The 27,853-nt window shown below is 36.5% G+C and overlaps 1 protein-coding gene across 1 annotated transcript in view; it reads right to left on the bottom strand.

Moving 5' to 3' along the window:
- The window catches only part of CNTN1 (contactin 1), a 238,112-nt gene that overhangs the window by 63,005 nt on the left and 147,254 nt on the right, over nt 1-27,853 (bottom strand). Inside the window, exons 4-10 of the mRNA XM_048956631.1 lie at nt 24,743-24,872; nt 8,929-9,076; nt 6,056-6,228; nt 2,838-2,933; nt 1,880-2,086; nt 548-644; nt 214-395 (exon numbers count right to left, since the gene is read on the bottom strand). Coding sequence (XP_048812588.1) covers nt 214-395; nt 548-644; nt 1,880-2,086; nt 2,838-2,933; nt 6,056-6,228; nt 8,929-9,076; nt 24,743-24,797 — 958 coding nt within the window. The 5' untranslated portion in view covers nt 24,798-24,872. The remainder of the gene's footprint in view (nt 1-213; nt 396-547; nt 645-1,879; nt 2,087-2,837; nt 2,934-6,055; nt 6,229-8,928; nt 9,077-24,742; nt 24,873-27,853) is intronic.

The raw sequence follows: 27,853 nt of genomic DNA, 5'->3' as shown, positions 1-27,853 counted from the left end.
ATAACCAGGCAAACTGAGCTGCTGTTAATAATTAATTCATGAATGCTACACTTGATATTCAATGTAGGGATTTTGATTTTGTTTTATTAACTCAAATAGCAGTGTGCCAGGATGATGCAATGAGTCCACACTGACATCGAGCTTGAAAACACAGCTACTTCCAATATAAGTAAAAGCAACATAAATAAAGAAGAATAATTTTTTTCTACCTACCTTGCACATAAACTCTTGCTTGATGTTTATCTTTTCCTTTATAGTTTTCAGCTTCACACTCATAAAGTCCTTCATCTTCATACTGAATATTAAAGATCTTAAGAACTGCCCCAGACATGCTTATCTCAGCAGTAGCTGGCATAGGTTCAAGGTATTTACTCCATCTGAGTTCAGGAACCGGACTTGAAAAGGTACAGTAAAGAACAAATCAGCATGTTCTAGAAGTGGCTGTTAAATTGCAGACTACAAAAAAGTATTTGATGATGAAACATATTTTATTTTCCTGAATTATGAAAGCAAACAGTGCTCTACAGTATCTTTAGAACACACTTACTTTCCAAGAGCAAAACACTCCAGTGTCACATTTTGCCCCAGGAGAGCATACGTGTCCTTGAACTTCACCTTGATATCAGCAGGATACACTTTGGCACCTAACATGAAAATAAGAGATTCTCAGAAGAGGTGTGGTAGGAAAAAATACAGCTATTAAAACTTCCACAGTTCAAGAAAATCCACTGTAATCCAGACAAAATCCTTCTTTACAGTGTATATAGCCTGGCTATTTGTGAAATCTGATTTAGCTCAGAACTTGCAGAATTGAGGCAGGATTGTTTTATTCAGCAAACAGTTATGTCTGGACACTAATGCTTAACATTTCTTTACAACACAATATTTCAACAAAACTCATTTATTAGCATTTAAATTGTGATGATGCCTTGTGTAGGAGTAGAAAGAAAAAGCCTGAGCCTTTATTTTCTACAGATTCTTTCAGTGAATGGAATATTTAGAATTACTGTGAATTTAAGCTCTATAGTCTCTTACTAATGGTATGAAGGGAGCTACAAAGAGGAAATCTATAGCTGAACCAGGGTACAAGTATGTAATACAATCAGATCTACCTAGTGCAATCTCCGTGATACTCCTTACATAGTTCTATGTGAAGATTACAGTTTGAGTTTCCAGTATGGAAAATTTGGACAAAGATCACTGATTTGTAATCACCCAAATTTGATCTCTTCACTGCAATAAAGGAAATCTAACAAATAAGAGGGGCACTGAAATCCTGATGATTAGTTCATGAATCTCTGGTGACTGTCTGAAGTTGCAGAAAGGAATCTGATTACGTGTAGAAAATATGCAGATTTAGGAAATGGCAGAGAACAGTCTGGTAACAAAACTAAAAAGGTATCTCAGGGGTTTGTCTGCTGAGACACAGAGTCCTTGGACAGGGTATTTCAACAGAGTAAAAGGAATTGCTATTTTCAAGAAGACGACAAATATCTGAAACTTTCTATTAAATTCTACACAAAATTTCTGCTTTCCAGTCACAACCTTTTGAACCAATGCCAAGACCATAGATGATATTAAAGATTTTTAGATGAATACAGAGATTTATCAGATAAAAGAGATGAGAAAAACTCTGTTCTCAATGATATGAAAGGAATGTTGTGAATGAATCCAGGGAGATTTCCTTCACAGAGTTCTCATTGTGGATGGCAATGATCTGGACCCTCTCTGTATGTGGAAAACTAAGGAACAGATGTGCAATAGGCATTAGGACTTGCCATTTAATTCTTCTTACAAGAGATTAAAACATTTATGAATGAGTGAAGTTGAAATACAAACAGAATGTAGTATGTAGAAAGTATTTCCAATAAATACTTACGATCGGCCTGTGGAATAAGTGGAATAAATTTACTGAATACACTCTTTGTTATTGAAGGGCTGGACACAAAACATGAATAATTGCCCTTATCGGATGCTTCTACATTTGCAATGTAGAGATTGCCATTCGTCTGAGACACAAACCGTCGTCTGTCCAAAGCAATGAATACTGGGAATTCATTTAGAAGCCAGCGATAACTGAGATCATCTGGAGGAAAATATTTTCTAGTTAATATTAAAAAAAACCCAAAACAATAATAATAGTGTCAGCTACATAAACCACGGAATACCCACTGCAGATGAATTGCTTCACTTTGAGTTCCAGCTTACACATAACTTATAGAAGAAAGATAGCTATGAAAGAGAGAATATGCAGATCTCAGTAGCCAGTCAGCTATTGGTACTGGATATCAGAATGCTGCTTCCCTGAGTGCAGATTACTGTGCACCTGCTTCTCCTTAAAACAAGCCTTTCCACTGGAGCTAGAGTGAGGTGGAGAGGAGATGTGAAGCTGTATCTTGCCCAGATCCAACTGTGGAGCTGGGAAGCCCTTGTCAGACTTGTGATTTGGAAAAAAGCCTTTAGAATATTTTAACTGGAGTATGTTGTGGTGAGTTCATTAGGTGGAATGAAGCTGCAGCAGCAAGTCTGGGATGACACAATGACAGAGAGACATAATCGGATCTTCTAAATGGCAGGTCAGGCCCACCTTCCATTATCCAGATTAGTTTGACTAATGTTATTTGTAATAACAAAAACTGCCTGAAAATTCAACCTTGTCCTTTACTTACATTCAACCGCAAGTATATATTCAAGATCAAAATCAAATCTAAAGAGAAATTCTCAAGCTCTGAAAGAGCTACTGCTTAATTAAGCATAAAGGAAACTTCTAGAATTAAATATTATTTTTGTCTCCTACTGTTATGCATCAGAAAATGAAGCACTTAGGGCTCAATTACCTGGGTAGTGGTAAGGAGGCTCACAAAGAAGCACTGCTCCAACACCTTCTCGTACTTTAACCTCATAGTGTTCCTCTGGTGGAAAAGGATCCAGATCTAGTATAAAAGAGGGTGGGGGAGGAAAACTGTGGGCTTTTCACTACAAAAAAAAATTATTTTTTAAAGTATTTTCATTCCATATAAATAAACATAGAAATACAACAATATCTTGCATACAGGTGTCTGTGGACCGATTATGACAAGTTTGCTCATTTTAACCCTGCCATTATCAAGTGCAAAAAATTTTTTACAGTATTTTAGTCATTATAACTACAAATTCCGAGGAGAAAAAAGAAACACCTCTACATCAGGAAGCACAGTGAACTTGTAATACTGGAGTCCTGCTTCAAATACTGATGCAGCGTAAATAACACATCAGTAACAGTGAAGTGCAGAGTTTCTAAATGCAATATTTTAACATAGATATCATCTAAGCAAACATTATTTAGATTATTTCAACTTTCTTAAGTGGCTTTTCTACTAAATTCCTAAGAATGACTCTGATATCGAACTAAAATTTCTGTTCAAAAGCATTCACCCAGAAATAAAAAAGAGCTACAAAGCTACATATAAAAAAAGATTAAGTAGAAAACAGCGACTATTCACAAATATAATTGCAATGTATAGTTAGATAGACCCACTGAACACTTGACAGTTCTCTTCCAAAGCCAATCACAGCTTTCAGACCTCAACAGCTACAAGAATCAAGGAAGAAAATGACATAACACTTTGCCAAATGCATGGAGAAAACCTTAGGGAGAGTTATGTGAACTTCTATGGAAATACACCTTTTCCAGTTTCTTAATTACTAGCTTTTCTTCTACTGAAACTGATTAGAAGATAAAATAAGTTTTCCAGTGACTATCTGAATCTTTACATTAGATAATGCATGAAATACTAAGCCATTCTAAGGACTTCTGATTACTATTAAATATAATTTTGTCATGTGTCTTAGCGCAATGTCTTCTGTCCTCCACAAGTGGCTCCCAATTAATTTGGAATATCACTCTTTGATAAAGAAGAAATTGAACCTTTAAAGGTCCCTTTCAACTCTAAGGACTCTATGATTCTACAGGTTGACTAATCTCCTGCAAACATCTACTTCCCTCATCAATGACCTTTTCATCATCTCGTAAACGTGACACTGTTCACTTCTACTTTAATTGTAAAAGTTTGGCTTTTACCATCTGCTACAGAAACAGGAAAAATTTCAAAATGATGAACAATTGAAAGAAATCTTTTGCTACTTTAGTACTCCCTTGTATTTGGAGAGTGTAGGGCTTGAGGAAAGGCCCTTGAGGAAACTATGGCTGCTTTTCATTTTCAGCTTATATTTTTAAGTCTAGAAACTAATTTGTGCAGTGTTCTTTGACTAACCTTTGAAACTTTAGGACAGTCACCACCACAGATTTAATGACAGTAGATAGGATAGGAAATTTATATATGTAAAACATCTGTATTTTAGTACTAAAATAGAACAATCTATGCCAGGTGCAGGAATGCCATACAATTATTAAGATGTAATTTGTATACCTTCTTCCCACTTATGAACTGCTCTGTACTCTGATTGGGTCTTGATGTCTTTTTTGCATAAGCACTACTTGGTTATTACTCAATAATTATAATAAGCATGATTCCATGAACTCTTAATTTGAAGACATTCATTTTTAGCTAGAATGAAAGAATTAGCATAATCACTGCACTCTCAGAGGCATACAGCTAACAGCTAGTGAGTATGGAAATTTCTCTCCATTGTCGCTCTTGCAGCTTCCCTACTATGAAACTGCTGCATTTTACGTTTATGAGACTGTTTTCCAATAAGTGCCATTGTATTTCAGCTTCTAATTTTGCACAGCGCTCACAAAAAAAGCCACTAAATATTCCTGGAGGATACAATTCCCATGTAGATACGCGTACAACAGCAAAAAGATATTTGGGTGGTTTTGAAGCACTGCTGCTAAAAATAATTATTTTCTTCTTGGAGGCCAATCCAGATCTACTAAAGACAGTGCAAATCTACTTAAGGTCATTTCCTGTGACTTTAGTAATTTTTTATTCAATTATTTTGGAACTATCACAGTGATTATCAAAGGAAGTATTTTCTACAGATGATCATAAAAAGGAGAAAGGAAGATACACAACTACCAGTTTTTTAAACCTGTCTGGGTTATCTCTCTCTAGTGGAGGTGACATAAATATTCAGTTTAAAGGATATTTGCTGGCTGTATTCAGTGGTAGAGGTACATGGAGTTCAACAAAGCAGGCATCAAAGGTGCCAGTCCTGAACGAGTAGGATAAAAGATAAAACATAAACTGATGCTGAAATAAATATTTACTACTCCTGAGTTTCCTTGAGATATGAAGCACCACAGTATTACAATTTGTGGCAGAAAACAGAACTTCTCAGTTCATCTCCGACGTTAAACATTAAGCAGTTAAACTGTTCTGCTGAAGGGCGCTCAGGGTGTTCTGAATGGCCACCAGGTAAGAGTGAGATCATTTTTGTGTTCTGATGAAAAACTATTTCCAGTAAAACAAAAAGTACTTTAAGGCAAAACAAAATAAAAATCCCAAACTGTCCTCAGTCAGTAAAATTTTCCATTAGTCTTCACGTAGTACTTCAGTCTCTTATACAGCATGCATTTGATAGCAGCGTACGTCTGCACATATGCATGAGTTCATGACTGCAGCTCATGTCTGCCTGAAGTTGACAGAAAAGTCCTCTGGCAGGGCCTTCCCACAGCCCAGCAGTCAGGGAGCATGCCTTGTAACAAGTGCCATGCCCTCCTCCTGCAGGCATCCCACTTGTGCTTTCACCACAGCGTTGCCTGATCACCACTTGTCATTACTCATGTCCTTCTTCAGTGACTATTTCCCCTTTGGTTCTACCACAATTTAAACTGCTTGAGCATTATTATTCCCAATCTGGCTCTGCTGTGAGTTGGTTCAATTAATAACTTAATTCACTGAGAAAGTTGGAATGACAGCTGAATGCTAAACAACATAAAATCCTTACAAAACTTAATCTGTGTTATTCTCAGCTTGTTCTCCTTTTTATTTTTTTTTAACAGAGTAATACAGCTACAGCACATATAAGCAGAAGACACTGCAGTGCAAAATCACCGGACATTTAAAGCTACCCACAAGGCTTCTAGGTTTTGACATAAACATTGGCTTACATCCAAAACTCAGAGTGGCTTCACTGCTTCTGACAGTTCCAAAGATATTCGATACTACACAGACATATTTTCCAGCATCCCTTGATTTCTCTGGATTACTGATAACAAGTCTGCCTCCTACCATACTGTAGCGATCCTTTGTTAAATCAATATCCCAGTTGTTGAGTTTCCACCTATTAAAAAAAAACAAAAAAAGGCAGATGTAAGATTTGGCTCCAAAAACAAACTGAGTAAGCAAAGTAAGTAATCATGATCTGAAAATTAATTCATGTACTGTGATAAACTATACAGAAGTTCATAACACAGTATTTTGTTTGTTTGAAGCTTTTCTTCTGCAAAAGCCACAGATTTTATGAACATTATAGGTGTTTTAAACATAAGAGTCTCAGATGTTTCAGCCTTCTCAGAGATGGGATGTACATTAAAACTCAATCCAGGTAGTACAGAATGCTTGAACTGACTGCCAGTGAGCTAGCTAGTAATCAGGCACTGGAATCATAAACATGAGCTAGCTAGTAATCAGGCACTGGAATCATAAACATATCATCAGATAGCTTTTGAAGGCCAAGCAGGCTAAGCAAATGTTCTTCCATGTCTTTGAAGTGAGATTTTGAAGAGAATTTTTTTGCAAAATTGCAGTAGGAAATGAAAATGTTTCGTAAAGCCTAAACTGCCAGCGAAGTCAGTGCAATGCCAATGGCACAACTGATTTAAGAGCTGCTTCCTACATTCAGAAAATTGCCAGAACTCCCATTTTAGTCCTTGTAAAACTCTACAGTGCGTTTCCTGAACTGCTGTAACTTCACAAACTATGAAAGGAGCTATCAATGAAGTCTGGCCCTCTTTACTATGTCCACCAGGGGGGGCACATAACCTTCTTCAAAAGGAAATACGCTTTTTCTGAGCACAAAAAGGAAAGATGCAACTCAAATACATTTAATAATCATAAAAGTCTTGCAGTGTAAGTCAGATTTTTGTACCAAGCTAAAGACAGGCATTGCTTTTTCAGATTGAGAGTACATACATTAAGTGTTTCTTCCTGATTAAAATGTTTAATCAAAAATACAAAATAATCATTTGTAAGGTGAAATCAGAATTGTCATAGAAGAAAGTAATAATAAAAGTGGCACTACCACCACCACCACCAAAAGAAATAAAGAAGTAAAGAAAGAAAGAAAGAAAAGAAACAGGAAGGAAGGCAAAGCAAGGAAACAAAAGGCAGGATTTACAATGTGCAATAAATACTATTTAGCTTTTATAGGATCTTAGGGGAATCCTTGAGATATATTACATGTCTGTATTATGAATAATAACTATTTTGTCCAGAAATATCTAGGAATAATTGTCAGGAGCACTGCTTATGCTGCATTGAATGAGATCAGAAAAGCACGGCATTAAATGTGCAGCTGGGAGGTGTAAGAATAAAAACAAAACATGGAAAATTGCTTTCTTCTGAATTTATAATTTAAAAATCAAAACAACTGTATTCACATGGATAGTTTCACTGGGTTCTGTTGGACTTCTCACATGGATAGCGTATATCATTCACGAAAATGCATCAGGGGAGGGTCAGGTTGGGTATCAGGAAAAAGGTCTTCACCAGAGAGTTGTCAGACACTGGAACATGCTGCCCAGGGCAGTAGTCACAGCACCAAGGCTGCAGGGGTTTCAATTCTGCATGATCTGCTCTGGAGCCAGAATCTGGGAGTCAGTGATCTTTCCAGGTCTCTTGCAACACCCATTCTATGTATTATGCTATGCTTCTAGATGGAAGAGCACTACAGATGCAAGATAATGTTTCCAGAGTGACTTTATTCCATTAAGGAAGAACCCTCAAATTTAGGCAGAGCTTATAATCATTCTCTATATGCTATGCTGTTTACATTTGCAGGCAGGGTGTAGTAGGCTGGGTGAATTGAATGTGATGGCTATGTATATTCTGAATCTGAATCTCCACTCTGCTACATGGCTTCCAGACCTTTCCAAGCACAGGGAGAACAAAGAAGTGAAATAGCAAAATGCCATGTGCAAAAAAACTTACGCTCTCAGAGCTAGAGATGAGATTCAAAAGCAGTATTATAGTCACCTTCACTCTCAGGTAGATCTGTATAAGTAGATATCAATCTTAACTGTGTTTTTCTGTCTTAGAAGACTGAGTTAATTCTGGGAAGACAAATATTGGTGCAGATCACAGGATAATTTAATGAAATGGAAATAGTTTGCTGACAAGAAATTGTATCTGCCCTTAGTTTGATCTATCCATGACTAGACTGTAAACTAGTCAGAATAATGATAATCATAAGCACATTTTGCTATACTACAGAGAAGGTAATAGACAATAAACTCACATGGATGCCCTGAAATCTCACAATGAAAAATAACTGCTCTGTTACTAAAAGTATACTTGTCATGAAAGAGGTTATATGTGTGAATCTCTTACATTCATGAGCATCTCTTTACAACATGGTGGTGGCAGAAGCAATGTAAGATATTCAGGCTCAATACCTGTCCTTCTTTCAGAGTAAAATGGGATCAAAAAGATATTTTGATCTAAGAAGAACAAGAACTTGAACCTCAGCCATTCCTAACCTAAGGCAGAAAGCCTCTGAAGTGTTTCTTTAAAGTCACTTTTTCATCTTTTGAGTCTGGATCAGCATTCCTTTCAAAAGCCAAAACCATCTAACACAACAGGAATGCAGTATTTTCAAAAACTATCTAGACATTTCAGTGACTTTAATCCAGGTTGATTCTTACCCAAAACCAGCAAGTCTACCATTTTTTTCCTGATAAGACAATCATTTAACATCAAAACCTGAACAATTCATTGAGTAAAATACATAATCAGATGTAACAATCAAAATAAGAGAGGTTACTTGTAAGTAGGAAAAGGAACAGCTCGAGCCCTGCAGTTCATTGAAACTTGTCCATCTGAAGATTCTTCTGGATAGATGGTATCAATTGGTTGCTCCTCAAAAACAGGTCCATAACCTTTGTTTCCTTCCTCTGAAAAATGGGTAGAGTCTGAAAATTAATCAATTCTTTGTTAGTGGCTGAACTGAACAGGAATTTACAACAGACCTACTGTATTCAAAATGTGAATACAGCTAAATAGCAAGCCCAGCAAAATCAAGTTTCATTTGCATCAGGAAAACTAGAACAGTATGGATAATAGTGCTGACCTTCCTTCACTGTCCTCTGAGAATGAGAGTAGTTTAAACAACATTCCTGTATAACTACCTTCTTTGCATTCTCTGATGACATGATAAATTATTTTTCACAGCTTATGCGAGACTTGACAAAGATAATTATGAATTGAAGATATGCCCTTCAGAAATGCAGGTAAGACCACCGTATCTCACAGAGGTTAACAAATTCTCATAAAATAGGTCCAGGTACAAAACCACAGTTTAAATATTAATCATTCATTATCTTACAACCTAAACAGCTCCAGTTGTCCCATGTATCCAGAAATAATCTTTATAGCACTATACAAATAAAAACTAATACTGGAGATCACTGTTGAGAATTGCATTGTTTCCAACAATGCATGGAAGCTCATGTATGTATGTATATATGTTAACACTCTTCCCACTAAAATAAAATAAAATAAAAGGAAGTCTCACGCTTAAAATAATTTACATTTGTCAAAACAAGCAGTTAAAGGTGAACTGAAAATCAAACAGGTTTGGAAACAAACTATTTTTTTTTTAATCTTTATCCTCCATTTGCTGACGCTGTTACAATGGTTGCAGGTTTGGCTTCTCCCTGCTGCATTCCCTTCTTCATCTCTTCCAAATGCATAAGGTGGCTGTTCTTTGAGGTCTGCAATAGCAAGACTAGGAGCAAAGGTGGAAAAGCCTGGGAAAATTTTGCTCGGCAGATCCACGATGTAACTGTGCTTTTGTTGTTGTTGTTATTGTTTACTTCTGTTTTTATTTTTCTGTGAAAGTGGCAAATATGCCAATAGTACATGTCCGCTAACAGGTTCGCTTTCCACTCATGTTTAGACCTTTGTCAAATCCTAGAGACGCCTTCTGGAAGATGATGACAAAAACCTTGTAAGATTAAGGAACCAAATATCATTTTCCTATAATGATCTTTAGAACTGATTGAATATTGTTAGCTTAAAAACTTCCCAAATCAGTTATTAAGGACGGAGAATCCCTACCATTTTGCAGTAGTATCTGTGTAGTGTATACAAAATGCAATATGTCTTGTAATTTAAAAATGTAATGCAGCAGATGAAAGTCCCTAAATAAAATTACGATTCAGTACTTATCCCCTTAAAATTCTTACCTCTGTTTTAAAACTTTTTGGAAGAAATTAGGCAGTTCTTATAAAAAGTAAAATAGAAGGTAGAGTTTACCTATATAACTAAGCAATCTAATTGTCAGTATTAAAATATCATATATGCACTTAACAATCCTAATGTAAGTATTTCATTGTTTCTAAAATCCACATTCATAGATACACATTTTACAGAACTAGGAGAAAATTGTTTACAAGAAGATAAACATTAACTTCACTTTCCAGTTCAAGTTTGAGTGAAAATAATCACTAATTCCCTTGGGCACAGGAACAGATCCAAAAGGCACTCCTACGCTGTGATAGTCAGGCAACTTCATTTCTGAAATGAATTCACCTAATGAGAAGATAAGTCTTTAAAAGAATGAAAGAAAAGCAATCGGAAAGAAGGAAGAGCTTTTGAAAAATGGCCTTCTTTCCTTGATATTTTAGAGCACAACACTACAAAAAGATCTATGTATTACTACATCAAAAGAAGACCATTCAGACTGCAAAGGCAGAAACAGCGTATTTGCTCAGAGCCTTGAATGACTGAGCCACAGCCCTGACAGCACTTTCTGTGCAGACCTTAAGTATGAATATAGAATAACAATGGCCTCTAGCAGGGAACAGTCATATCAAATGCAGCTGACTGTTTCCACCTTAGGACTCAAATGGTGTTACAGACCATTTAGGCATTTCATGGCATGCATTTTTAATGCTACCAACACTGTTAATTATAATGAGTGAATGTCTGTTCCTTACACCTATTAAATATGCTTTATAATGGCACTTCTGCTGCCATCTATTATGAATTGAGTTTCAGACGTCTGGCTGAGTGAAATAAGATGAGCAGACTGCATGTCAGGTGGGACAACCAATAAGCCCTTCATCTGAGTTCGGTCAAAAGCTGAATGCAGACCAGTAATATGCAAGTAGCACTGGGGAGAAAAAGGAAACGAAAGGGTTTGTGAAAAGAACAGCAACAAATCTTCACACTTTAGTGGAGAAACATGACTATGTGATGGTATTTGGGGACTGAAGAAGTGCACACAAAGAGGATGAGAAAAGATTAGTTGATTGACATTGTGCTTACAAGAGAGAGGACAGAAGTTGAAGCATAGAAAAGAAAAAGGAAATGGCTGCACTAGATAAACAAGATGAGAAGAAAATTGTCTCTGTTCAGGTCCTGCTTTGAACAAGAGAATGGACTACGTGACCTCTCAAGGACACTTACTGCCCTATTTTCTGAGCACATTTATTCTGATTTATATTACAAATTAGAGCAAAAGATGTCATCCAGTTCTCACTATCCAAGGCATTGTTCAGTGAATTCTGCAAACGTGAATTCGAATTTTCAACAGGGTTAAGAAATACTTAGTAGTCTTGGTGAAGGGCAAGAAAAAAAACTACCCAATGCATTAGATGATGGATCCTGTGTAAGTAACAATGCTGCTGGAAGGCGGCCCTTTAACATTCCTCCAAGCAATACTTTCCAGCTGCCATTTTCCCTCTAGCCAGAGGAAAAGAGAGGAAATAGACAAAAAGGTATTTATCAGGTACTAGGAAAACACTGGCCTGTGTAGAAATCAAAATACAGACACAATTTATAGGCAGAAATGAGGGCAGTGTTAAGATAAGTGTAAGAAAAGTGTAGGAAAAGTGTAGGAAATTCTCATTGCCTAGGAAAGAGTGAGCTGAGCTAGCTTGCACACAAATGTACCAGTGCAGAATTCAGCTTCTTTCTTCTTAACTTCTCCTTCACACTGCTCTTTAGAACAGTATCTGAAAAAGATTGTTCTGAACAAATACTGTTTTGATAGCTAAATTGTTGTATTAGTTCAGAAAAATTCTTATCAGTGAATTTTTTCTGTTTGTTTGTTTGTTTGGTATTATCCTCTTTAAGACAAAGCATTTTATTGTTATTTCTAATTAGCTAGATTTTCCATGTCTGTTCCAGATCTGACGCAAGATGTGCATACTACTCATATTCAGAGCAACGTCCCTTTCATTTCTCCCATGTTTGACTTTCCCAAATACATGAATTTTAATCTTTTTAAAAACAGCAAATAACTCACTTTTTCTTTTATTATAAAATTCATTTAAAAGGATGACTGATTACCTGGTGTTTCCATGTAATCTAGGTAGATCCTACCAAACCTAGCACACTGAATTATCCCAAAAGATGCATTTTTGACTGATTCTAAAAGCTGCACATGTAAGGCTTCATAATTTTTAGCATTTCTATTCCATCACTTAAGCCTGAAGTATGAAAACTTTTTAAAAATATCTAAATTTTAGTACCTAAAGATCTTCAAGTTTCTAATTTTACTGAAAGTTCGTATGTTAGATCTGTGTTTCATCTTCTGATGTTTTACCTGTCTCTTGAGTCTTTCCTCTTATTAGCCTGAAATACTGAAGTAAAAAAATACATCAAAAGCATTCATGCACAACCACTCATCTTGTTCCCATATCCAATGGAAGCCCTTAAACATAAAGGTAATATTTACATTCCACATAGCATTATGAAACTATGCTAACTTGCTATCATAGATATTATATAATCTTGGACTCAAACCATCAATTACAGTGGGTTGGAGTTCTAAGCAAGTCATTTTTCTGTTGAGAGAGACCATCCAAATCTCTTTCAGGTAAGACAGTTTATTATCAGCTACTTCAGCCTTTCAAGGATCCAATTCTGAAAATCCATTTTGGTCATAGATTAAGGATAACCATATAAGAATTCTATGATTCCATGATTCTACAATGTCATGAAGCAAAGCTCCTTATATTGTAATTATAGAAATTACTGTGAACACAATCAGACAAGAAAGTTAATATATATAGTTAATTAAAAACCACTGTAAAGTTGTTTATTTCACAGAAGAAAACGGCAGTTCATGGGCTTATTTTTTTTCCAATACAGAAAAGTAAATAAAGCCTAATTGTTTACTTTTGTCTTATCCATTTTCAGATACAGATTGCTCACATCATTCTTAATTTAGGGAGTATTTTACAAGCTGTGTGGTGAGGAATATAAAATGCTTCAAAAGGCATTCTGGGTTTGCAGTGCACCTGTATCTCAAGTCTTAATGAGATGATAGCGAGGAGAGATAAAGTTTAATAAATGAAGAGATAGCAAGAATAGCTATCCTTCTTTCATCTTTCTTTCTTACTCAGCCTATTTTCTTGTGTACGGTAGTAAATTCAGAGTGAGACTCTTGACACTGTGGGATTTATCTCATGTAATTTTAAAAGTTAATGATTTCATTCAAAATAGTCATATATCAGTTCTCTTTAGAGGGCTTAGACGAGTACTTCAAGCAGGTAATTAATCCATCCCCTCTTTATGAACCACATAGAAAGATGAAATTTGTATAATGTACCAAGCTCATAGAAAGTTAAAACAAAGTCATATGAATTTTTCCAGAGTCTGGTTTTATTAATTCAACTCTGAAATGTGACCTGCAGTCTCCCAGGTGAGGCTACTGGCACCAAACCCAAAACGAAAGCCTTCTCCTGGAGCTCCCACACCTGATAAGGAGCCTGTTTTTATATAATTAGTTTCAGTTGTCTTGCAGGAGCATAAATAATCCTCAGTGGAAGGTCAGGGAGCACACTGATATTGCACCAAGAAAAAAGTCCTTACCCTAAAGAGATTGTTCTTCCGCTCCAGTGCAGCACCAGAAGTGCAACTGTGCTTTCTGCTTCTTATTTGCTCTGCAGGGCTCAGACACCCAAAGAACATGGGGAGGTCAAGCATGAAGAGTTAACACTGTCCTCACACCGTCACAAGTTCTAAGATATAACAGTGTATCTGTTCCTCCTTAGCAAAATTTAGTAATAATAATTTCTCCTGGAAGCCACATAAAAATTATTTTTTTCCACAAACCTTACACAGAAATGTATTGAAACAGTCTCAATATATACAGGAACGTAAATTCAGAGATATATAACAGATTCTTATAACAGATAAGTTACCAGATACTTTATCAGACCCTAATGTTCCTTTTTTTGTGTGAATAGTACCTCTGAGTATCACTTACTGCCAGCACCGTCACTGCATTTGGATCTCTAACTAACACATTTTGAAGCATAGCTTTAATCTATGAAGTCCCTGGGGGTAAAATTACTGTCAGTCAGGGTATCTGCCTCCGTGGGACTGAGGGTGTAGGAAGTCCATAGGGCTTTCCTAAAACTATTTCTAATGAAAAATTTAGTTTCTGGATTAAATAGGACAGTAGATATGACAAAAGAGCTTCAGTGAAGCTGAAGAGAGAAGTTCAGCAACTTTCTATTTTAAAATTTAAACCAGAAAAAAAGAGGGAACTTGCCCTACACGATCTTTTCTTCCTTTTGCAGACTAGAGGGGACTGCACTGCTTCACGTTGTGCTCTGTGAAAGCTGCTTCAGCATATCAGGCTCTGTTTGTCAATCAGAGAGATGTAACTACCTGAATTCCAACCCAGGGAATGAGAGAGAGATGGGCCCAGGCTACCGCTGCCCTGAAGCACAGGTACGGTAATGGACAGAAGTTAGTACCTTCAGTTAGGCACAACATTGAGAGATCCCAGAAATCTGAAGTCTGCCAAGCACAAGCCAGTTTTCTACACACAAACAATTTCTCCACAGAAATATAGTGTCTGTGACAACCTGCTGCAGCAACCTCATCATGCTTCACAGGTCTGAGCAAATTGCAACCCTCAGCATCTGGCACAGCAGCTGGCACAAAGGGCCCCACACCTGCTGTGCTACTGCGCTTAACGGAGTCAGACTCCCCACCAACAATTTTTAACAACTCATTCTAGGTTCAATCATTTTTTTCTTCTCTGCCAGTCCCACACTTGGATAGTTTCAGAGATTTAGCAGCTTTCTGATGAGATGAGAATTAGCCTCTGGCGCATTGTCTTCCATGGCAGCTAAAGGAACAAGCTCAAGTACAGCAGACTGCCTGCAGTTAAGCAGCCTCAGGTTTTCGTTGATACTTTTAGCAAAGGGAATCATAGGGATGATATAAATAAAACACGAGGAGTATCAAAAAGCTGATGGTCTTAATAACGACTTCTGTTTCAGGAAATCTGGAAAATGGGAAATGAAGACACTCTGCATCTACGTTTAGATGCAGAGCCCATAATAATATCATCTTATTTGAGTTAATATTGAACAGCCACCATCATTCAAATTATCTGTTTTTTTTCCTGCTTCGAGACAGTTGCCACATGAATGCAGGAAGCTACTTTCTATCTGATAGTTCACTTCGGAGGGAATCCAAAATGGATAATTCCTGAAATTTTTCTTTGTTCAGTAACTAATTTGTACAGGCTTCTGCCTGCCCAAGCAATATACCCATTCTCACATTCTGTGCCATCAATTCTCTGCTCAATTTGAATACAAAAAAAGTAGAAAACAGAAAATTCCCAATACATACTGAAATTTTACTGTTACTCTTCTGTAATGATTTCCTTGCATGTCTCTCGTTCAAAGAGAGGCCAATAAATCATGTTAAACATCTGTTTACCTTCATGTCTTCTTGCAATTAGTATGATAATAAGCAAATAATGTTATAAATTAACATTTTATCTCTTTTGTAATTTGATAAATCTGTGAAAGATTACAAGTATGTCTTCATTTTCCACCTTTTTTTACAAGATACGCCTTTTCACGTTGTCTTTACAGGGCAGTTATAATCTATATTTAATGCAGAAAATTCATTGAGGAGTAAAAATATATTTTTTAAACTTCATCCTTGTTTACAGAATTATTTATGCTTTATCTTTCTGGAATGTACAAAAGCGACCCACATTTCCCTTTAGAACAGAACTGTCATGGGTGATGTACAGTATCATTACACAACTTTTAAAAATGTTATGCATTTAAACTGATTAATCAGAAATGGTGGATATGTAGCTATGTGAATATTAAATGGGAAAATACACTAAATGTGACATTAAATATAAGATTAAGTCACTTCACCCAAATGACTCTCATGCTGTAACAGCAAGATATTTTTAATGGATGTCCATTTGCATATTTGCCTCAGTTGCTCTAGCAGATCTTGAATCTTGCTAAATCCTTAAATTAAAACACACACACACAAAAAAAAACAAAAACAGACAAGTAACTGGTCCTTAAGAGGAAACAGTCAATTAAGCAAAATGGAGCATGCGTTCACTTCACTGTATTTAGGGCACTCAGGCTCCTGGAAATGCTCCCAGATCTGACACCACTGAAAAGGTGATTTACTCAGTAAGAGCAACTTGCATGTCAAACAGGAAAAGATTAGTGTGTACAGTAACTTATGTAAAATAAACTAACAAAGGAAATGATAGATTGCTGAAACGCAGTGAAAGGCTGGTAGTAAAACATGCGGTGCTATAAATAACTATGAATGCTTATGTTCAGAAACTACAGTGCAAGTATCCTAAGGCCCTAATCCTGCAAACACTCCTGCAAATGCTTTTCTTTACTGCAATTGTATAGTACAAAAATCTCAGACTCCAAGACCAGAAAACCCAAATTCAATGTACTAGAAGGCACTGCTAAAAAATAAAGGGATAAAGATTTGAATGCTTTTCAAGATTTACAGATTGCATGCTAGAGCAAACAAGCTATCATTTTGCTTTATAAAAGCAGAGATGTAAAAAAATATATATGGATTTTTCCTTCATAAATATCTGTGCATAAAGCATTTCATTTCAAAGGTAATTGTAAAAAAGGTTGGCAGGTAGTTTTTTGATGGATAAATGCCTAATAATTCAATTAGGTCAGGAGAATATATTTTCAATAAAGGATGGTAACAGTTTTATTAATGGATAAGAGCTTCTTCTGGAAACATTAAGATCTTTAAGATCATCTTTAAAAAAGGTAAAATGATATATTGTTTGCTTAAGGCAAATAACAATGAGACAGCACTGAAAGTTCATTAAAAGTCTCATATTATTTCAGGCACCTGATTCATCACAAAACTTAAGAACATGAGTAGATCCAATTAAACAAGATTACTTTTGAATGCAATGTTAAGCACATACTCAAGTCCTGTGCTGGATGAAAATCAACTTGATTGATTCTAAAAACACCAAAAATCATGATGTAGCAATAACAAACCACAGTAAAAAGTTTTCAGGAAGTCAGTGTCAGAAAGAAGCTATACTGTGTGAAATTGCGTTGTTCCCACTGCTAGCCATCATAAAATTATTTTCAATACCATTTTATTTTGTCACTCCACTGAGGATCTTCTGCTCCTGCTTCATGTACTCTTCTCTATTTCTCTGTCATTTACCATTGCTAAGTGTGTCTGCTTGAGACAGACATTCAGTATCACTATCATCAGTATTGATCTATCTGACATTGTTGTATCCTGTTACATATTTTCACATGAGAGAGGGACAAAGATCTGTTGACACAGCACATGGCTGGATTAACCTTGAGTGTTAATAGCTACTGAACAGAAGAACCATGGACTCATTAATTACCTCAACTATCACTTACTCATCAAGTTCTACATCATCACGGAAAGCTTGGAAACCGTATGATATTTAGAAGCATATTTCGTACTGTTTTCAATGTCATAGAAAAGAGCACCTACTAGTACACAAGAAGCCCACAAGTGCTTGGGTCCAAGCTGATCTGCAAATCAGACAAAATATCTGTACCAGGCTAGCAGGAAGGTAAACAAAGCACCTTCAGGTTTCGGATCATTATGATCACAAAGTACATTGTGATTATTTATCTACAAATGTCAAAAACCCTGCAGTAGCATTAAATGGTTTTCTAAGACCCAAACATGGAGATGGCAGACATGATAAATCAGTATTAAGTGTATTTGTCCATTTCATATTTTATGAAAAAAAAAAACCCACCCTATAACTGTCTTTAGGATTGTGAATAACACCATCTTACATGGCTGAAAGTTTTAAATTATGTAGATTTCAACTCAGTTCATAACACATATTTGAACCTACTGCTATATTAAAAATCCAAGCTTTATATATTCTAAGGTTTGTGGTGGGATAAGTTATACTTAGCCTTCATGGGAAGCTAATATGCTGAGGCAATAACATGCTAATGTAGAAAAAACTCATGATGAAGCATTTAATCATCTAGAAAGAAGACTCTGTTATGCTGATGGAGGCACCAGTGTTAGCCAGAAAAATGTTAGAGGAACATCAATCACCAAGAGCCAGCCAGAACTCAAAACAGAAAAAGTAACCACTCAAATAGTCTCACTTCATACTATACTAAATTGTCCTGGGGAAGGCTACCTCTACTTATTTGGACTAAAAAGGCAGGAGAATCACTTCCATCCTTCTCAAGCACACTGTCTGAGACTGGTTATGAACGTATTGTGTCAAATCAACATAAGACAGTCTACAACACTTTGTGGGCAGTTTTACATTCAAATGCATTTCTTTGGAGCTGTTTGCTTTCAAGTAGGGAGGCCCAGGAATTTTTTCTGGCTGAAGACTTGGCCTGGGAGCAAATTTTTCCAGATTGATACAGGAGACTGGGAGATGATACCACTGGGAGATGATGCCATCCTGTGAAGGCAAGACACAAGCTGGTGTCTCCCTGCTTTCTCTTATCTCTGCTGATTAAAATTTGCAAGATCTAGAACTGGATTACTGGACCATTAAGTAAGAGTATGTATGTTTATCATTAGTCTTCAACTCACCACAACAACCTTGGACGACTCAACACTACCAAAGATCAGGACCCTCTGACACCAAGACATCCCTGGATTGAAGAGATGAGAACTACCCTGCTTTGCTGTGTTTATCTATCTGTCTGTTTCTCTTTCCCCATTTTTTCTTTTCTCTTCCATTTTTTTATTCTTTCACTCATTGAAGTAGCTGTTGCCTAATATTGTCTCAGAACTTTTAGCATATAAGTAACTCCTTGGCCAAAGTACTCTTACCTGTAACACTAATCATTATTAGCAAATTAGCCAATATTACTTCAAAGTAGTGTCTCAATTGTTGGTAGGGTGCTCTCAGTATACTGATTTATATTGTTTCTCTGAGTCTTGGATGATTCTTGTCAGCAACCCCTGCTGACAAGGGGAGGCAAGACTCCAGAGACAGCAAATGATTCCGCTTCTTTGAAACCCACTGAGTAAGACAAGATACATGCCAACAAAGTCCTTCATGAACCATGTAGCTTATTACGTAGTTTCACTTTTATAACAAGTTCCTAGTATAAAATACGCCAACTCTTCTAAAAGCAATTTTATCCACTTATGCCTAAGAATGAAAAGTTGAACTTTGCTTCTTAGAGTTTGCCAATATGAAAGTATTATAGTACTTTTCAGCATACACACACTTGCCTATTACGTGACTCCTCTTCAGAAATGTAAAGACTATTTCAAAAGTTACTTAAGGGCCTAACAACTTGATCTTGTGGGAAAGACAATACTCAGCAAATTAAAAATTAATTTAGAGTGTGTTATTATTCTGCATAATCTCCCCACACAAGTGCATATGAAATATCAGCAACAAAGTCAGAAGTTCAGCATGCTGTTTAATGGCATCCTCATTTATACATCACAGTAACTGTCCTGTACTGAGAAGCCCTGACTGACTTTCAGGCTTATAGCTTTCACTGAAATGATTTTCGAAAACAAGGCATTAGGTTCCATAAATAATGGAAGTGGTTTTGACACTTCTACCCTTGGACTATCAATTCATTTTGCACAAATGAAAATAGTTCCTAGAATGGCAGGGTGCCTTTTGAGCCCTGATCTGACCCAAAATCAAATATTACCAGACTCTGCAATATGAAACTCAAGGTAAAAAGTACATCAGTTTGATCAGAATGAAAACAAAAAAATAAAGGAAAGGAGTAATATTTTTTCTATTTGATTCTTCTTACAGCCAAATGTAATCAAGTACTCACTAAGAAAAAAAGAAAAAAGAAAAAAAAGGCTTTTGCAGTTATTAGTTAGCTTTTTGTTGCTGAAACAGACTCTTAATTCTTTTGGCCCAAGGTTATTCTCCCAAGTGAAGATACAATATGATTCACTGATTTATATGGGATAAGATAGATGAAAGAAATGCCTGAAAACCAAACTCAGCAATAGTATATGAATTTAATAGGAAGTCAATGGCAATGGAGAAGTATGTTGGAGATGTCAGAGGAAAGAGAAGTAGAGTCAAATATTACTTGTAATAGGCGTGAAATAACTTTTTTGGCTGTGGATTGACATCCATCTTGATGTTCCCTGAGGAGTGATTCACTGCTCTCATTTGCCTTGTGCTGCTCAAAGTGCACTCTGAAAAGCAACCCTTATTATAACTGACTGTTATATCACTAAGTGAAAGACCAAATTACTTACAGCTTTTTCATCAGCTTTCATCTGCAAGGCTACATTTCAAGCACTAATTTACCTGGAAAATAAATACTGCTCCTGTCTCATGGCAGATGATTTCTGCCTAAGCTCCCAATGCACTGATTTGTGTAATGCTTTCTTCCCTTCATTCAAGTAGCTTCACATTCCCCTCTAATGGAAAATGGCTAGTCATTGTTAATTTTTAACTTCTGCCCCTGATTACCATAAAACAGAAGTGGCTAAAAGTTTGGGTTTTTATTGCAGAGAAAACTCCAAAATTCTAAAAACCATATATTTTACTTTTGGAAAAAAAGGAGAGGGGAGGGGAGGGGAGGGAAAAGAGAAGGGGAGGAAAGGGAAAGGGAAAGGAAAAGGGAAAGGGAAAGGGAAAGGGAAAGGGAAAGGGAAAGGGAAAGGGAAAGGGAAAGGGAAAGGGAAAGGGAAAGGGAAAGAAAAACCCTTTGTAAATTTCCTGTAATAGTAAGAAGACCTGTTTGGAAAAGAAAAAAAAAACAAAAAAACAGATAACAATTCTTGACACATAGAGTGAGAAAATCACTGTGACACTTGCAGGCCTAATTCTGAAAATCTCAAGTCAACATGACATTCAGTTTTTCAGTTTCCTGCCTTCTTTTTTTCCAGGTGCTTCCAGTACATATTTATGGAGGCTCACAAAGTTTAATCCAAAGCACAAAGTTTCAGTACTTTTAGGCTTTTTGGCAGCTATCTTTGAACCTAAGACAGACCAGATGGTGGTACACCTGGAAGGACACTGGTTCTGAAAGCTATTGTATTTCTGGCTCCAGAGCAGATCATATACTACATCTTAAGAGCCATGGGTTGCAGAAACCCCGACCGGTGGTGCAGGTTGTGAACTGGTTTGCCCAAGGGAACTCAGTTTGTAGAAGCGCCTTAGAACTGTGGATCCAGTATTACAGAAGGCAACTTGAGCAAAATACACTTCTCATGAAACCCCGTGTTTACTTAAAAAATGTTGAAGCAAAGTTTTTAAAATCGTGCTTTCAAAATCTGTTCCCTGCTAACTTCTCTCTTCAATATCACCTCTGGCTTGTTTGGTTGCTATATGAGAACTCATGGTCTTTACTCATAAAACATTCTCAATTTCCACATTCTCTGTTACTATTTACATTTACAGCATTCCTCTTTATAGCATCCCATGTCGAAGAATACTTCCTAAAACTCAACCTGATCACTCTAATCATGCTCCCTCTTTCCCACAGTATCTTTCATCTTTTAACCATGCTGTGAACACTCTCAAGCAAGCCTTTTTTATGTCTGCAGCTAAGCACTTAGTGGTCTCTATGACATTTTCATTGCCAAAAGATACACCGAAAATGAAAATTGGCTACGGCTAATTACCAGCAACTCTAGCACTCATGTGAAATGAGAAACTCTTTAGCGAGATTCAAGTGCTAGGGCAGAGCAAAGACTGCAAAGATTCAGATATAATCTAAAACGGCGCTAAAATGACCAGATGATAGAAACAGACTTCTTAATTCAAATGGCTATTCAATTAGGAATGCAAAATAAAGCTTGCTTGTGTGTGTGCTACCCAGCCTTGTAATAATACACTAGGGATAATGAACTCCCTCTGACTGTATAACACTACGAATTTTTCACGTTGGTAGACTGTGCCATAATCTTTTTTACTCTTGAAATAAGTCTTAAATTTGGCTATTGATTAAAATTCATGCAAGTCCTGAATTTATTACCAGAAGTCAGGAATTTCGTTCGAACTTGAAGATCCTTATAAAACCAGCTCTATTACCCACATTCAAAACCCTTCACACCACTGGCTCCTATTCAACTCACCTGAACCTAACACAGCCAACTATCATCAAATGAAAGATAAACTAAATATTGCTATAAATCTAGCAATGCATACTACATACAATATTGTTATACTCAACTTCATTCTTTTTATGTCAGTTACTCTGAAAGTAATGCCTCCTACTTATTTCAATAGAAACTACAACAAATACAAAGAGTACAGGACTATTTGACAGAGCAAATTTGCAGCTACAAAACACTATTTTTCAATACAACCACCACCATTAGCTGTGCATTTTCACCACTGATGAACAAGAGCCTGCATGCTGTGCTCCTCAAAGTTCACATTAGTGGAGATGACCCACTGCTGAAATGCATCGCCCACAGTGTCATTTTGCTCACATCAAATTTTTGACCTCTAGAAACATTCAGACATTCCACATTAGATGTTGTTTTATCAGTCTGCCCCTCTGCTGTAGTCTGTTGTGCAGCAACAAAATGTAACATAATACTGTCAGGAAGTTTTAGTCTCTACTGCCACACCACCAAAATCTGCATCTGATGTTGTGGGACAACATAATAAAACAGAGGGCCTTACTTTGGGAGCAGATCTTGCTATTGACATTCATAGAATACCACATTCTAATGTCAATCTGAGGCACTTGCAATGTGCCAAGATCTCTGGGCACAACTGCAATGTACGTAATACACAAGTAATAGCATTAATTGTTAGCTGATTATTAATAGCTGCCCATGAAGGAATTAAATGGATTTCATTTTGCCAGTAGTTGACTCATAGAGCTTTTTTTTTTTTTTAACCAACCAATATTTAGCCCTTGCTTGTCTCCTACAGTTGATGATTCTGTGTAATCTGAATGGAATCAGATGTAATGTTACTGATGGTAGCTGACAGCCTTTTTTCAAAAAAAGTCCAGTATTAAAGTAGTGAAATTGATTTTTTTTTTCTGGTACCATCAGCAATTCCCTTATCTTAACAAAGACAAGGCCCTTAAAATACATAATAAATACAATGTAAGAGATTATAATATTTTAAAGGTCTTGATTTTTATTCTGTGTCAGTATGTCCTCTAATAAATTCAGATATGGAGTAAAGAACTAAGTTTAACGCTTCATAGAATAAAATAGTATTCCTTTAAATTAAAAAGTACTCATGTGAACTGTGGAGTAGCTTCCTATGGGTGGTGAACTTATAGCACAATATTAATCATATTTTCAGACTCAATAATATCATCTCATAGCAGTGATATTGAGGTGATGCCTGAAATGGTGGGCCAGACTGAGCAAGAACATGAACTGCTAAGTTTGCTGGAAGACTAAATAACTACATAAGGAATCCCCAAAAAACGTCTTATTATAAATGCAGTAAAACTAATGTTCATTAACTTTTTCCTCAAAGCAGGGACTAACTTACAGCCTACACTGATACAGGTTAGAAAATAACCATACAGTTCACACGAATATTTGTACTTCTCAAACCTTTTTACATGCACAGTCTGATTATTCTGCTTTTTACATGCTGAGATCTTAATTCATGCAGTCCGTACGTAAGCAAAATGTTCTCTTTCTTGAGTTCTATACTGGCAACCCAATTCATGACCGCAACTAAAAAACAGCATTCATTTAAGTTGGCAAGAATGTTTGAAACAGGCTTTACCAATCTCAGAAATGTTTGAAAAGGGTAATGAGAAATAAATTTTAATACTGAATTTTAGCTTTCCAAAGAGCTCTTCTATCTTTTAGAACTGAACCAAAATTTGAGTTGCAAAAATCTCTGTAATTTTAGATATAGGAAATATGGTTGCTGCAAGTTTAAAACAGCCACATCTACGTTTATGAAAAGTTCTACTATTTATAATTTTCAATCAAACTTAGTATATATAGCATTGCTCCACTGTATTATGAAACCTACCACAATGTCCTAATTCTAATTTTGTGAATTTTAGACGGTGACAATATTAGAGAATTCTGTGTTTATTATGTCTTCTCATGGGCATTTTTCCATTCTTCTAATAATCTGGATTATCTGTGCACAAATAGATAGTTGATACAGTTTTATAACCTTGGATGAAACTAGAGGAAATAACTGGTTCAGTATACTGAGTGGGAATAGCCAAGAACAATTTTGAAGTCCAGATCTGCATTTAGTACGCTTCCCTACTCATACTTACTCACATTTATTAATTAACTGTACTGACACCATACAAAAAGCAAAACTGACCTTGGAATGCATAAAACTGAAGACAGTTAAATGGATTAACACATCTTACCTGACACACAGAAGATGAAACAGAGTGTAACAAGATGACTGATGAAGAACCTCATGGTTATTTTCTATTCAGAGATTATCTCAAAAGGAATTCTGCCTCGCAACACGAGTATTCAGAGAACCACAACCACCTGATTAGAGAGAAAGAAAAAGGAGTGAATAATTCTGACATAAAGCTTTATCTAATATCATTTATGGGAATTTAAATTCCCATACTATCTGTCTAAACTGAATACTTATGAGTTAATATAGTACAGAGACTTTTGAATAATTAATGTACTGCTGAATTTTCTACATTAAATTAATGATCTCTTTTATTCAGTCAGCACACTCCTTAAAAGTCCACACAATACTCAGGCCTTCTGGTGGTAATAAGTTGTACAGCAACTATCAGTACTGAACATTCACTTTTATATCCATCTTCCTAAATCAAAACTATGCTTTGGATTGGATCTAGATCATTTATAGATTTCAGATTATTAGAAATACTAATATTATGCAGCTTGTACTATTCTATCCTCCCTGATCTCAGTAAACACTACACAGTAATTAACAATTTTAAAGTCTACAAGAAAATTACAGTGAAACCAAAGCACATGAACCTTCTTCAGGGCTAATTATTTTGGCTGCTATATAATTCCTTTAAAAGTTTTAGCACACAATCAATGATCCTATGGAAAAGCAGTATTAATTTTTATGTGTTTCCTGAACATAATGATTACTGGAATGTTATATTTAAAGTTTTCTTTTCTCCCTATGAGAGAAATTCTGCCTGAGCATATATTAAAGTGAAGTTAATGGAACACATAGTAGCTTCTTTTGAATATTCTGACATTGTTAGTTACTTGAATGCTTTACTTCTATGACACTTTTTGCTTTTCTCAATCAGTGTTTTCTAGACTCTTCCTTCTGGTTGGTGGCTTTGTCTATTTCTTTAGGGCACTGCATCAGCATTTTTGCAGTGTATAATTTCCTGTCTTCTTTAATGGGTTTCTTGCCATGCTTTCGTAAAAACAGCTTTTATATGCATCACATCTTGTTCATACCTCTTTCTATCTCCTCTTGATTGGCTCTACTGTAGCACTGGTTAAGCTACTACCTTCACACAAAGCACAGTTTCCATCGCTAACAGATTATTACTCTATCTTGGGCATGTGGTGATCTTATCTGCTCTATGCAGTTCATAAATTCTGTTACTATTTTCATTACACAAATTTGCTCATAGGTGCTTAAATACCCTTCAGGAATATGCATCCCAGGAGACGTGCATGTTCAAAAGGCCTTTTCACTTCCAGCGGGATGCAGTTTTGATGCTTCTGTTTCCCAGAGTTCCATAACAGGTATCAATGACTGACCACAGCTTTTGCCTTTCATCTAGACTCTCCATCTTCCCAGGTCAAAGTTTTTACTGTACTGTTCTTTTTTTCCACAACATTACTTTAGATCTTGTTTGAAAACTGCTCAGTTTCCCTCCTTAAACACCAGAAAACTGGCAGTTTTCAATGTCAAATCACAAGTACTAACATACCTAAATCTGTAGGTATGCTTGGGATAAATTGTGCTGTGATTACTAGCAAGTTTCTGAGCTGCTGCTCGATATGCCTGCCTCAGTTCCTTGTCTCGTGTCTCTTCCTGAGGCAACCAAGAATACATTTCAATTAGCAGGGCTTTTCACTTGTCCCTTGTTCCTTGCCTTGAAAAACCTCCAAAACCCTTGGGGCTCCTGTTTTACTATCATCCAGGGCTGCCCATTTCTCCTCCCTAACTCTACCTTGTGACTCCCAGATTTTTCTCTGGCAGCCAGAGATGCAGTCAGGTCAGTGACAGCAATCTCAGCTGCCCCTTCTAGAGTGCACCTACATTCACATTTCTGTTCAAACTTAGTAAAAAAATGCAAGAAAGGTTTGTATCTAGTGTGCTCCAGCTGCTAATGTGTATCCCATCCACAGCACCAATAAAAAGCATATTTGAACTAAGACTTTCAAAACATGTGCGATCAATCAGTGGGCCCACAGCATCAACTTTTGCTCTGCACTCTGAGTGTGCTGGCTGTTAGCTAATAGCTGTTGCCTCCTTTACTCATTTTCATCAGTAATCACTAGAAGCTCTCTGAGCAAAGTTAGTTTCCATTTTTCTTGCCAAACCACTCATGCATACAGAGTTTCAAATAATGCCGAAAAGGCATTTACTCGAACATGCCTCAAAAGGTTGGGAGAGCCTTTCCTAAAGAGAGTAACATAGGATGTTTTATTAAGCTCACAGTGTAGGAAAACAGCAGGAAATACAAAAAGATAATCTTTCTGAGTCAGAAATTATGAAAGCTTCAGGCTTTTTCCTAAATCTTTATCAACCAACCAGCTCAAAACTGTACCAGTTGCTGTGATCCTGAAAATCTTGTTTGCTGAACATTCTTTTCGTGCAACACTCAAAAGACATGAACAGGGTTCCCAAGAACTGGGACTGATTTGGAAACATTCCCTTGAAAAGGGCTCTTAATTTGACAACAAATACAAATGCATCCTGTAGCTGAATACAAGTGTCATAATTTAACAGTGTTACTCTCCTGCTTCTCTTAGCTCTGAAATTCCTTAGATTTCAGCACTGGAGTTTGCTCTGGCAGCTAAAGGATATTCACTGCCATCTCAGCCAGCTGCTTTAAATGGTGGAGCTATGGTCTGCTGTGTCTCTGCAATGCCTCAAAAAGACAGAGGTAGGTTACATCAACAGATGATTTTGTACACTTGTCCAGTATTCAGATCCTGACTATCAAGCTTCTTTTGGTATGACACTGCCTCTCCTGCAACATTTATTTCAAAGACAGGAATTAAATTGCACAGTCATTCTGAAATAACGCACATAATTAAGCAGCAATGAAACAGTAACTCTGTTGGGAACAATAATAATTACACAGTAACTCAGGGTCATAATAACTGTGTTCAAATGCATCGATAGATGAAACTGTTAAGAGCAAATGTTTGCTCTCTCTCTGACATTGCAGACACTGCAAACAGCAGATCCCTCCCCCCTCTCTTTTGCAGAATTCGGGTTCTTTCTGGAATATTACTTTGTTCTTCAGCACTCTGGAAATTTCTTCCTGTTGGCTTGGAAAATG

The sequence above is a fragment of the Lagopus muta genome, chromosome 1 (genome assembly GCF_023343835.1).
Source record: "Lagopus muta isolate bLagMut1 chromosome 1, bLagMut1 primary, whole genome shotgun sequence".
Lineage (NCBI taxonomy): Eukaryota > Metazoa > Chordata > Aves > Galliformes > Phasianidae > Lagopus > Lagopus muta.
The sequence above is the reverse complement of the archived record's forward strand: the minus strand, read 5'-3'. Positions and strand labels throughout refer to the sequence as shown.